Below are 12,843 nucleotides of genomic sequence, written 5' to 3'. Positions count from 1 at the left end.
TTTTGTATTTTGCTGCGTAGAATATTTGTTGTTATCACTTGTATTTCCTATTTAGGATCATTACAGTGGTATCAGAGCATGATCTTGGCCCAGCTGTGGGTAACCAGTAAGATCATGGGAGATTTGGGCATGTATGCACAGTGACGAGTTACTCCATACACTACCCATGGCTCAAGGGAAATATAGTATGCAGGAATTATGGGGTGGAATCAGCTGGAGCGATGAGAGGTTGGCTCAGTTGAGGAAGGTGTCAGACCAAATCCATCCTTGTTCTTACAACATAGACACTAGAGGTGAACAAGCTGTGGGAATAGAACGACCTACACTATGTGGGGAAAGCCGACGGAATCAAGGCACAAAATCTCCTGAAAAAGAGCAGGTAGGCCAAAGACAGTTAGAGGATGAGTCAAGGAGATGATTTTTCTAGTGGAGACCTGGTTTTAGACATCAGGGGCCTAAGGAGGAGATTGAACATGAGGCAGAGGACACACGGGAATGTGAGGATCACATTGGTATACCTAGTGTGGCATAAGAGTCACCATTGTTGGAGGCCTCTTTGATAGCACCAGTTGACACCTTGGGGGAGAAAGTAGAGCATACACCCATAGGATCATCCATTGATGAGGTGACAGGAGACACAGACATGTCCACGGTTGAGAAGGTGGCATTCGTTGTTGAGATATCTGAGGTCGTGACCGAGTTTTCAAGTTAAAGCAGTGCACGACAGGATGATGTGGTGCCAAGAGACATCACCACCCTTGATGAGGAGCCAATAGGTACAGAGGCACCCAGATCTACAATAGAGTTGCGGGATGACAACCACCTACAACAACATGGAGAGCACATAGAGGGGTGTGAGCTAGTCATGGAGGGTCAGTTCGTGACTCATGTTGAGCCCATGGTGGAGTAGGACGGGCAATATTCTTTGGGTCCTACCACTGACTTAGAGCTATTAGATGCACAAACCGTCAACAAAGTTGTAGTACTTCCATATAATAGATCTCTCTAGGCTTATATAGATGGGGCTTGCAACATTGCTAAACTACCTTTGCATCACGAAGAGAGAGATGCAGAGACTCCCCGACAAATTTTATGCGTTGACCAGGATGGTGAGTTGAGGCGACATGAGTTGCGTAGGGTACAACACTCGCAGGATGGAGGGCTTGTTCTATGTGCTAGAGTTTGTGCATTCGATCCCTCTCTTAGGGTTTGGTTGGCGAGAGATTCTGAGTTGGTACCCTGTGGAGTGGGCTAGACTCATGTAGACTGTCGTAGTTCGGAGTAAAGCTCAGTGGGAGCTCTCAGACATTGAGGGTGTTGGAGGCTCAGGTTGGCATTGGGATCTAGGTGGGGCTTCCTATTCGATCTCAAAAATGAGGGATGGCTATGGAATTGATGAGGTAGTCAACCCCATGCTTGAGCGCATGCATTCCTTAGGGGAGTTCTAGTTGATGCTAGTGGCCAAGTGGTTTGTGAGTAGACTCCATTGGTTGTTTTGGCATGTTGGTTGCACATGGGGGCACAGGATGATTAGCATTCTCTAGCAGGAGCTGGTTGGAGGAGGTGGCATGGGTATGCCACCAGAACGAATATTGTATGGAGACGATGTTATCCCATTGAGGTTTAGGACTCAAGGGTCACAGAGGATCGGCACAGCAGAGATATCCCCCCAAGCAAGAGTGGAGTTAGGGTGCTCAGGTCTACCAAGATGGATGAGGGGACATGATGCGCGGGGTCATTATCAAAGTGGCGGACACTTTGGCACATGTGGGATACCATATGTTACAGGGTGGTATGATAGTAGGTAGCGGTACACAAGACTGCACAGAGTTAGGTCGTAGTGTCCAGTTTTATATAGAGGGATGTGGCCTAATGCATACAGACCCAATTCTAGGCCATAGCACCTAGTGGTGTGCAAGGCTATGCACTAAGGAGCAGTGGCCTGTACAGGAGTGACAGGTGCAGTGACACAAGCAGGACACAGGACATACAGGATGGTATGGCTGTATCCGGGGGTATTCCATGGTGTACAGTGATAGGTTGCAGTATACAGTGGCATGTTGATAAGTGCAGTGATACTGGGTGGTATGCAGTGATAGATGATGCAGTGCAGCGGGCACTTGGAGCGTTACCTCCAAGGAGACTGATGGACAGGGGCAGTAGGTGTACCATTGGACGCATCTCACCTAGGATCGATGAGGACATGGTTGAGCATCTGGTGACACCATGTTTAGCGGAGAAAGGGCCTTGAGGGGGTTGTCAACAGATCCAAGGCAGAGATAGGAACATTCGTAGGATTACTCTTCAGCGTTTTGGCAAACTCTTGATCATACCCTTCGGGACATACCCACCCATCCTCCTCCGGTGTTGCTTACAGTCACATAGTGTTTGGTTGTTGCCCCTTGACACTCTCCATTTAGGCAGTCGGGCATGGGAGGCTCACCCTAGGCAGTTGGATGAGACACTGCATGTCATAGGTTGGGAGGAGACTCTCTAGTTAAGACACTTGGTAGGTGCATGAGTTGTCAGATACATGCTTAGGGATAGCATGTTTGATTATCGAGGTAGTATATGTTCCACCCCTAGGCTCACACTTGGGGAGGTGACCAAGAGGGAGTTGTATGGTGTTTTTCCAGCTTGACAACTTGAGACATTAGGTGAGCATGAGGTGCGAGGGATGGTAGCCCTTGTTGGAAGGATGATGCCTAGGCTTCCAGCAGGACCAGGGTACCTCATCAAGAGTTGAAATAGTAGATCTTGCTGTGTGATTTGGCAGGTGCGGAGCAGTTGGTTATTCACCACACGGTTTCTTGATGCTCGGTGCCTACCTATTTGATACCTACAGGAGTCAAAGACGGGGCATAAAGGAGTCCCAACATCTAGCAACATATCACAACGACAGGCAAAGAGGATTGGGGGTTGTGGACCTCTAGTATGGTTATGGGATCCAGGGATCCAGTGGTTTGGTGGGATACTCCACTCCTCAGTGAGCATGGGCAGGATAACATGCGAATTGATTCATTCACAGACAAACACATGGGGAATCACCGAAGCCCTCACCATAGGGCGAGGTAGATTGTTGCTAAAGATTGGGGCCAGCCATGGAGGGATAGGCATTGACACTATTGGGTTGCTTTGGCAGGTTGGGCCTAACCTCCATCATCACATAGATTGTGGCTGAGACCTATCTGAGAGGAGACTCTAGTACGAGTATGTTAGACAGCTATTGATGACAAGGGTGTCGCGAGGTCAGCAGGACAATTTCTTGCTGCGTTGGGCATGGTACCTTAGCATCATAGTACTTAGTAGTTCATATACCCATAGGGGTGAGCTGGTTTCTATAGGGGAGGGTCATCAAGATTCTCTATCGAGTTTCAGTGATTCACTAAGGGAGTGGGAGACTTCATCAACATGGCATGATGGCCAGCAAGAGGATTCCAGGAGGAGCTCTTACAAGAGAGGCTCCATTCGCATAGCGATTGAGTTGTATCTTCAAGGGCCTGCAATCAGAGTGCATGGGGTGGACTATTCGGTAGAGCAGCTTCATGAGGATTTTGGCAGAGTTTTACATCGTCAGGATGCTCTACTTATTGGTGATAGACACAGGGGTTCTAATGCCCATATTTGGAAGGATAGTGAGTGGAGCAAGGGGGGCTTCATGTTGATCAGGTTGGCTTGGGATCCTGGTATCGAGGGACTCCTTCACTATAGGATAGTACAATAATCAGGGACGATCCAATGGCACATTTGGGACCTTGGTGAAGTTTGCAATGATAGTGGAGGTCCACAATCAGAGAGGGTGTTTGTTCAGGCATTTCTTGAGGACAAGCAACTTTTGGTGCATTGGAAGAACTTGCTAGATGAGGATGCCACCTGGGAGGGTGAGCATATTTTGGAGCACCCAGTTTTAAGGTTGCTTGAGGGCAAGCAACATTTGGGAGGGTAGGACTGTCGTGTCCCTTCTCAAACGCATTAGTAATAGGGCATTGCCACACAATTTTGCACATTTTTGACTAAGGAAGAGGGCCCCACACTTTCAACTTAGGGACTTAGGGGCCAAATCGACTTTATTTAGCTTCCAGTGGAATGTGGGGGCCACCCACATAGGAGTTCGAATTAGCCATTCGATATGCTTGGAGGGAAAATCGAATGGGTGGATGGAGGGGCCCACATGAGGCTAAGGGGGCCCAAGGAGTTATAAAGAGAGATCAACTCTCATTTTGTTTTCATCTTTGACATTTGCAAACAAACACACATTTGTTCACTTTGTTGTTTAGCGAGTCTACCGATTGTTTAGCCACAAGTCTCTCATGCGGGAGATTCAACCTCTACTTCGAGGGACCATCCGTGCCCGCCCTAGGGAGGCTGTTCTACAAGAGTTTTCAGGAGTTTCGGGGTAGTGACACACATCAACAACAACGCAGAGGAAGGGAGTGTGTATTTCTGGGCAGCCAGGAATCACGTAGAGGGAGTTTGAGACCAGCAAGGATCACACAGCTTGCCAAGAGGTGAGGGAGCTGAGGTAGCAGTGTTGGACAAGCATTTTCACTAGAGCTTTCAGCCAGCTGAGCCAACATTCCAGCAATTCGCATTTTTGGGCTGAGAGACAGCACAGAGGCCACACAGCAGAATTTCGTGGTGCTTGGAGAGCAGCTGGGTCGGGCCAAGAGTTCATTCGGGGAGTTAGGAGTTGGATAGCAAGGGTAAACCCAGCATTTTGGAGGAGTTTGCAAGTGGATTTGCAGTCAGTTTCCAGCAGGTTGAATTTGGCAACCATAGTTGGGGTGAGGCTCCAAGGGGGTCGGAAAACCAAAGGCAAAACCAGCTAAAATTCCTTCTGGGTTTTGGCCAAGGAGTTTGGGGTTAAAATGATATAATTTCCTGGGTGGTTTTAGTACCCATTCTAGCCATTCGAACTTCAGTAGAGCAACAATTTTCTGGGCGGCGTAGTGCAGAGTGGGCAGCCTTTAGCTCAGCCCTTTTCCTACCTGGGTTTGGTCCTTCTTGTCCATTGAGACAAGCCCAAGTGCACCGTTCCATCATCTATTATATTCGTCTTGCATAAAATTAATATAATGGCTCAAAAGTTCTCCATTTATAGTTTTTATATGGGTGTCTGTTGAACATTTCGTTTTTGTATTTTGTTGCGTAGAGTATTTGTTGTTATCATTTGTATTTCCTATTTAGGATCATTACATCCATAATGATAAAATGCAAAATATTGGCTAGGATAATATGAAGTGCATGGATAAAAGCCTAGTGTAAGCTCTACTCCCCTCATTAGGCCTCACCCAGTTCTTGGGTAATGCATGAGCAAATTAAAATAAAAGCAACATTGATATCCCAAACCTAATGAGCAATAAACCACTTCATCTTTAAGGGGAAATGATGCATAAATAAAATCTTGTACTCCAAGCTATGTAGTAAAAAGAAAATCATTAAGGAAAAAGGCACACAATGCAGTGTGGTGGGTCAAGGAAAGGGGTAACTCAGGTTCCACGATTGCTCCCTCTTCACATTATAATGCTCAAGAATGATAGTATATAACTAGTACATAGATGGTGGCATCTTCTATGAAGTAAAACCCCCACCATACCATTGTTCAATTACACCTACTGATTAATGGGTCATCCTAGGAATTGTTCCTCCCCTTGAGGTTGGAAGCACCTAATAGGACCTCTAGATAACCCTCACATACCTAAGCATGGTGACTTGTTTACAAACCCTAAGCTAGGAAGACATTTGAAGATGATGCCTATGTGAAGTACTCTTGTGCCTTTTGCATTAAATATGGTACATTGTGATACTTTTATGGTTTCTTTATCTATGATGATGATCTCACTTGATTTGAAAATATGTTTTAGATGTCTTCTCCTAGGTACAATTGTTATTCCTTGAGGGACCAATTAAGAATTCTCCAACACCTTAAAGAGGATGTCCAACCACACTTAATGACTCTTTAGGACACTACAACTAAGATGTTGACCACTTTGAGAAGAGCCTTGACCTTGGGATTGATTCAACATTGATGATGACAACCTCCTCGCCCTCTAGAGCCTGAAACATTGCTCAATGAAGATAGGATGTTACAAAGAAAGATGACATACCCCAAAGACCACATGACACCCCTAGATTGGCCTTGCACCTTCTTGATGGATGTTTCCCTATTCCTAGACCATTGTCTAAGAGGGGCACCAATTGGTGTTGTGTGCCATGGTAAGCCATACTTATTACTTTCCATCTTCCCCTAGTCTTATTTCTCAATCTTCAGTTTGATTGTTATCTATTACCAAAATTGTTTCCCTGACTTCCACATTCATGAGTAGGGGCCCAAAATTTTTGCCTTAAGAGGTTGATGTAGCATAAAGAAAGGAAAAAGCATGATCCAAGATGATAAAATGAAAAATGTTGGCTAGGATAATATGAAGTGCATGGACAAAATCCTAGTGTAAGCACTACCCCCATCATTAGGCCTCACCCAGTTCTTGGGTAATGCATGAGGAAATTAAAATAAAAGGAACATCGATATCCCAAACCTAATGAGCAATAAACCACTTCATCTTTAAGGGCAATGATGCATAAATAAAAAGCTTGTAGTCCAAGTTATGTAGGAAAAAGAAAATCATTAAGGAAAAAGGCACATAATGGCATGTGGTAGGTCGAGGATAGGGGTAACTCAAGTTCCAAGATTTCTCCCTCTTCACATTATAATGCTCAAGAATTATAGTATTACATAACTAGTACAAAGATGGTGGCAGCTTCTATGAAGTAAAACCCCCACCATACAGTTGTTCACTTACACCTACTGATTAATGGGTCATTCTAGGAATTGTTCATCCCCTTGAGGTTGGAAGCACCTAATAGGACCTCTAGATAACCCTCCCATACCTAAGCATGGTGATTTGTTTACAAACCCTAAGCTAGGAAGACATTTGAAGATGATGCCTATGTGAAGTACTCTTGTGCCTTTTGCATTAAATATGGTACATTGTGATACTTTTATGGTTTCTTTACCTATGATGATGATCTCACTTGATTTTTTAGGATATGTTTTAGATGTCTTCTCCTAGGTACATTTTTTATTCCTTGAGGGACCGATTGAGAATTCTCCAACACCTTAAAAAGGATGTCCAACCGCTCTTAATGACACTTTAGGACACAACAACTAAGTTGTTGACCACTTTGAGAAACTTCATAGAAACCCTAATTTGCAAGATTTGTCACCGAGTATCCATCAAGAAAATATAAAATAGCATTCCTTGACCTTAAATCTCCGATTAATTGAAAATCGCTAGGGTTTGACTGAGAGGCTTCCTCCTCTTGCTCACTCCAACCAAGGTCTTCCACCTTTGACCTTGCCCTTTCTTGAATCCATATACCCAAGATTGATAAGGCACTAGCCTTTGTGTGTCAATCTTTTAATATTTTTACCTTTTTCTTATTTTTTTCTGCTAAACTAGGGTTAGATTATAGCAAAATCTATATTAAATAGCATAAAATACCTTAAATGTTATAGTCCTAGGGTTAGGTCTTGCATCTCTTAAATTGAATAAGGAAAATATCATTTTTATGCATTTTTCAGCAATAATTATAGATCTGACTTCTAAGGTTTCATAGCTGTTTTGTGCATTTTCAGCCATTGAAAAGTTGCTTTGACCTTTTCCTTGTTTTCCTTTTAATAGTATAGTGTTTATCATCGCTTGTGGGCTATTTTTATTATTGTTCTGAATTTCATATGTTGTAAATTGACTTTATTTTAAACCCTAATATATAATAACAATCACTTAATTAAGGTACCATGTGTTTGGAATATATTTGAGCATCTTCAGGATTTATCTAAGCCCTCTAGACTTAGCCATAGGTTCTTTGAACTCACTACCTCATTTAACCCAGAGACCTGCCTTATTGAACATATTTCTTGGTGTCTAATAATTAATTAATAGATTCCTTAGAGGATATTTAGCTAGGTGTCCTTAGGTTACTTAATCTCTAAGACCTGTTGGGGGAGCCTCCTTGGGATAAATCCATCCATAGAACAGCAAGGGAACACAATTAAGGTGACAGTGGTGGTTGATCGCAATGTTTCCCTTAACTTGGAGTGCCCAGTGACCTGCTTTGCACTAGGCTACTAAATTTTGTGGTAACAGGCCAAAACCCAACATTATAGGCAAAACCAGTGAGAAATCCATGCCTGGTTGTCTACTCAAGTTTGGTCTTGGCTGCAACCTGGCAGAGTTTTTTAATTTTGGGGGATTCCCTTAGCATTTCAAGACTTACACAAAGAGCTCTATGATACAACTATTCAAAGGATTGATAAGAAAATTGATAAATGTATTATACACCAATGAACTTGGATATTAAATTCCAGATCTACGCCAAAATCCTAGTTGTTACACATGCATGATAATACTCCTATTGGGTTTTGTCAATTACCACTTCTCATGATCATATATAATATAATATGATAGTGTGGGTGCATCAAAATGCACACTATTTGTATTGAATTCGTTGTTGCTTACTACAGTTCGTTTTTGTGATAGATTAAAGAGAAAATATGTATATGAAGAGAGTTGGCTTTGTTCCGGATAGTGTGAAATCTATATTATATGTATTTGCATTGTTCGATGAGCCCTTGTAGTTGTGGAAGTTGTCTGATCATTGCCATTATCTAGATAGTTGTAGATTGATCGGCTGGTTAGAAAAACTCTCATGACTTTTCATCGGGCTAATTCCAATTGGACAAAGGCTGCCATTGAGTTAATTGGAACCTGCGTTGTCTACGGAGAAAATGGGGAGGAAAGGGAATCATTCACACAATGCGCATGCACTCAGGCCTAGGTAATTTGTGCAAAATGGATCATCCAAGTAATTGATGGAAAAGAAGCATGGAATGTACTGCTCAAAAACCAAATAGCCTCTAGATCCCCTTGGAGTAAAAATACCTGGAAAAATATAAATCTTCAAACTCTTGTCAACACTCTAGCCAATGTAGAGATTACAGGGATGTTTGTTGCAAAGAGTATTAGAACGCATGAGACGTTCTCAAGACTAAGCCCTATTGTAAAGGTCGCATCCTCAAAACATGACTCTCCTCCAATAACACTCCATTTGGTGGTCACATGTCCTGCTTATAAAGGCAAAGCTCTAGTAGAAACCACTGGCTCTCAGCCAAGCATCTGTTTTGGTGAGGCATCAAAACAGTCACGAACCATTTTGATGCTCAAGCATGGGAGTGGAAGGCTTCAGCCCTAACCAGATTTAAAAGAAGAATTTTCTTAATTTTGGAATGGGTCAAAACCCTTATCACGAATAATTTGTTCATCAAGCTCAGGTTACCAGCTTTGATAGCTTGGTGAAGGGACTTGAGAAGGAATTATGCTAAGGCCTTCAAGCAATACATGCCAATTGATGCATATAGATGGTGGTGAGTACACCGGCTCTCTTGGATGCCAATATTAATAAATCTCCTTCCTTTTTCTCGTATTTGTTTGTTAAAATTATTTTATAGATTTTCTTTTCTTGAATAGTTTGTATGTATAAGCAAGCCACGTTGCTATCTTTCTTATCATTCATAGTACATACAATCCTGAAGATCAACCCAAGTGACGTTCGAAACATCAATTGAAACAAAATATAAAGCAGCTATTCCTGAAAATCTCTATAAAAAATTATGGAGACTAAAATCAAAATAGCAAACTGAGCTCTGCAGGCTCAGATCTATTTGGAAGCCTTTTCTGGAGCCAAAAAGTTTGACGCATCAATTGAAACAAGATATAATGCAGCTATGCCTGAAAATCTCTATCAAAAGTTATGGAGACTTAAATCAAAATAGTAAACTTAGCTCTGTAGGCTCAGATCTATTTGGAAGCCTTTTCTGGAGCCAAAAAAGGCATTGTTCACTTGGCCGTTGGCCCTTGGCAACCTAGCTCCAAGCCAGCACTCAACACTTTGAGGTAGCCTAGCTAAGATGCCCATTGTGTGTCAAGAAGGAAACTATAGAGAATTTGTTCTAGTTTTGTGATTTTGTCATATCAGCCAAAGCATAGTTTTCTAAGTTCTACAGTCAGCTTCTCTCTTCCCATATCCTCAAAAACCAACCTTTTAGGAGGTGAAATTCCTTGGGTTGTTGACTTCAATGCAAAGTAGCGGATGATCAGAAGAGAAATTTTCTTCTTCATTGGAAAAGGATTTTTTGTTTTAAAAGAATCCGGCATAGTAAAGACTTCACCTAATATGACGGCTAAGTGATATGTGCAAATCTCCATTTGCAGATTACAGCAAAGGTTCAGAACCTGCGCCAATTGCTCAAGTTTTTGAGCATTGCACCTTGAACCATTTACAGAGAACCTTGTGGTAACTCCCCTGCTCACTCAATTCAGTCTCACGGGTCTGAAGGCCAACCCTGACACTCTGCTGGTCATTCTGTCTGTGAGCCACAAGAGAGGCACCATAGTTGGCCTCACTGCCTGCCCCTCAGAAAAGCAAGTTTCCACAACTACCCTTGGCCATCTCTGAGGTTAAGAAACCTTCTGAACCCAAACAGGGCAACAATGAGTGGGAGCCCATCATCATTGTTCCTAAGTAGACTATTGACGGATGGGGGTCAATACAGGCCCAGGCTTGATCCCTGCTGCCGCGTGACATCGTGCAGGCCAGTTGGTTCTTATCTTACTTCTGTGGTACTCAAACTTATTTTTGATATACTCATTATTTTGCATGTCTGACGATTTCGGTTATGCTCTTAAATCTTATTAACTGGCTGTGTTATTAGCTCATAGAGGCTGTTTGTTGCAGTCCATCTTTTTTCTATAAACTGTATGCAAATTTTGATCAATGTAATAGTTAAAAGAAGCATTCCATTGATAAAAGAGGGGCAAAACTTGAAATGATCAATCGTGGAAGGAAGCATTTTCTTCATTAAATACAGGGGAAAAAACCTGAAATGGTCAAAATGTTTCCAAAATCTGCACGGTACAGTGGCACAAACGCAACAATTTGAAATGTCAGCCATTTGGCATGCTACAAACATGAACAAATAAAGCAACAATATACATTTTATATTAACTCATTTTATGTATGGATAGGCTACACACAAACCTTATACATTCTTCAATTAACAGTAGAGCAATGGAGCACAAGAATGAAACCATACATGCCCGCGTTCGGCAGTTATCGACAAGTCCTCTGAGTCATTGCCAGTGGTCTCTGACACAGCAACAATCTCGTCTGGATTACAATCCAAGATGCAGCATTCATCATTCACCGAGCCGGCAGTCTTTGCTCTCTTTCTGGTCGGCTGAAGAAAGTCAGGAGGTGTCTCTATAATTGCCACCTCGCAATCATTGTGAACAGCGGCAGTAGAAGTCTTGGAAGAATCTAAAGGCATGTTTAGGGACTTCCCAGATTCAGAGTCTGTTGCATCTGGTCCTCCCTCTTCCTCTGAATTGAATTCCTTCTTTCTTTACTTTAATCCTCCTTGAAGTGTGATTTGGTTTCAGTATTGAGATTAAAAATGAGATGAATTTTCATGTATCCCATTTCTTCCTTTCCAAGCCTTCCAGGCTGATCTCTACCACGCAATTAATCCTCACGGTTACGTTGTGTTTTGCATGAGACACTGTCAATCGTCGGTCAATGCTTTTTAGAAATCGAAGCATAGAGCTACGCGGTTGGGCACGTTCGTTTGAAATAGGGTGGTCAGCGATGGCCTAATCAGATGTTTTTATCTTGGGGTATGTCAGAGATTCCGTCAAAATCCTTAACAATGCCACGGGGAGTTCTCAGCTTACGGCACGAGCAATTACATTTCCAATTCGTCTAGATGTGTTTGATAAACATTGCTATCAATGGATACATCCCAACAAAGGAAAATATGTACCACAATTCTATTACTTTCACACTAATTACATGACATGACTATTCTTCATGGGACATCTTGTTATTTGGTACCTGTGGTAACGGCTGGTGTATTTTAACAGATGTCGTCATCAGAGTATTTAAGTTCACTTAAAAATTTTGCTTGCTTCCAAATAAATGAGAGAGATATTTCTGCAAAATTACTTAAAATTTATATTTAGTTCCAAGTATTCAAATAACTACATTTCAACCATTATTACATTTCTTAAATCCAGGGAATATATTAATAATTGTATGTCAACCATTGACAGTGATGTGTGGTTTGACGGTAAGTCTACTTGGGCTAAGCCTGGAGACCATAGTTCAAAGCTCATTGAGTACACTGGCCTGTTGTTAAGCCCCAAGGGTTAGCTCAATGGGTCAAGCCGGGGCCTCGCAATGGGAGGTCACCGGGTCGAAACCCGAAAGCTCTTGGGGTTAGGTCTGTGATGGCCGAGGGGTGTGACCCCCTTCAGGTGGGGTCCACCCTAGAGACTTTCGATCCTGGACGTAGCGGACGTAGCGGACCACTGACCATGGTATCCGTGAACCAGAAGTGAAAAATAAAAAAATAAAAAAAATTGTATGTCAACCATTATTACATTTCATGAATCCACTCAAAAATAGTCCATAACTCTAAATATGAAGTGGTCAATAAAAGTAGTCCATAACTCTAAATATGAAGCAATAGATAAAACAATTAACAATAGTAAATATTTCTGAACTTAAATTTATATCTTAATAAAAATAAATAATAATAACATTTAATAATATAAATTTTCATTTTATATTTTTAATAAATATTTTATTAAAGATATAAAAAATAATAATAATATTTTATAAATTATATTAATTATTATATTTAGTAAATTTTTAATGTTGATTTATTATTAAGGAAAATCATACTTTAGAATAACTAGTGTGTTTACTATTTTTAAATTTAAGATG

The 12,843-nt window shown here is 41.8% G+C and overlaps 1 protein-coding gene across 1 annotated transcript in view; it reads right to left on the bottom strand.

Moving 5' to 3' along the window:
- Window positions 1-11,386, bottom strand: part of LOC149251735 (uncharacterized) — a 56,645-nt gene extending 45,259 nt beyond the window's left edge. The window contains exons 1-3 of the mRNA XM_089453976.1: window positions 11,153-11,386; window positions 10,938-11,019; window positions 10,327-10,466 (exon numbers count right to left, since the gene is read on the bottom strand). Of these exons, the coding sequence (XP_089310102.1) occupies window positions 10,327-10,466; window positions 10,938-11,019; window positions 11,153-11,386 (456 nt within the window). The remainder of the gene's footprint in view (window positions 1-10,326; window positions 10,467-10,937; window positions 11,020-11,152) is intronic.
- Between the last annotated feature and the right edge of the window lie 1,457 nt (window positions 11,387-12,843).

This window comes from Pinus tabuliformis, chromosome 7 (genome assembly GCF_031772625.1).
Source record: "Pinus tabuliformis cultivar Carrire ecotype Pingquan chromosome 7, CPIR1, whole genome shotgun sequence".
Lineage (NCBI taxonomy): Eukaryota > Viridiplantae > Streptophyta > Pinopsida > Pinales > Pinaceae > Pinus > Pinus tabuliformis.
Note: the sequence above shows the minus strand (reverse complement) of the source record. Positions and strands in the feature narration are given on the sequence as shown.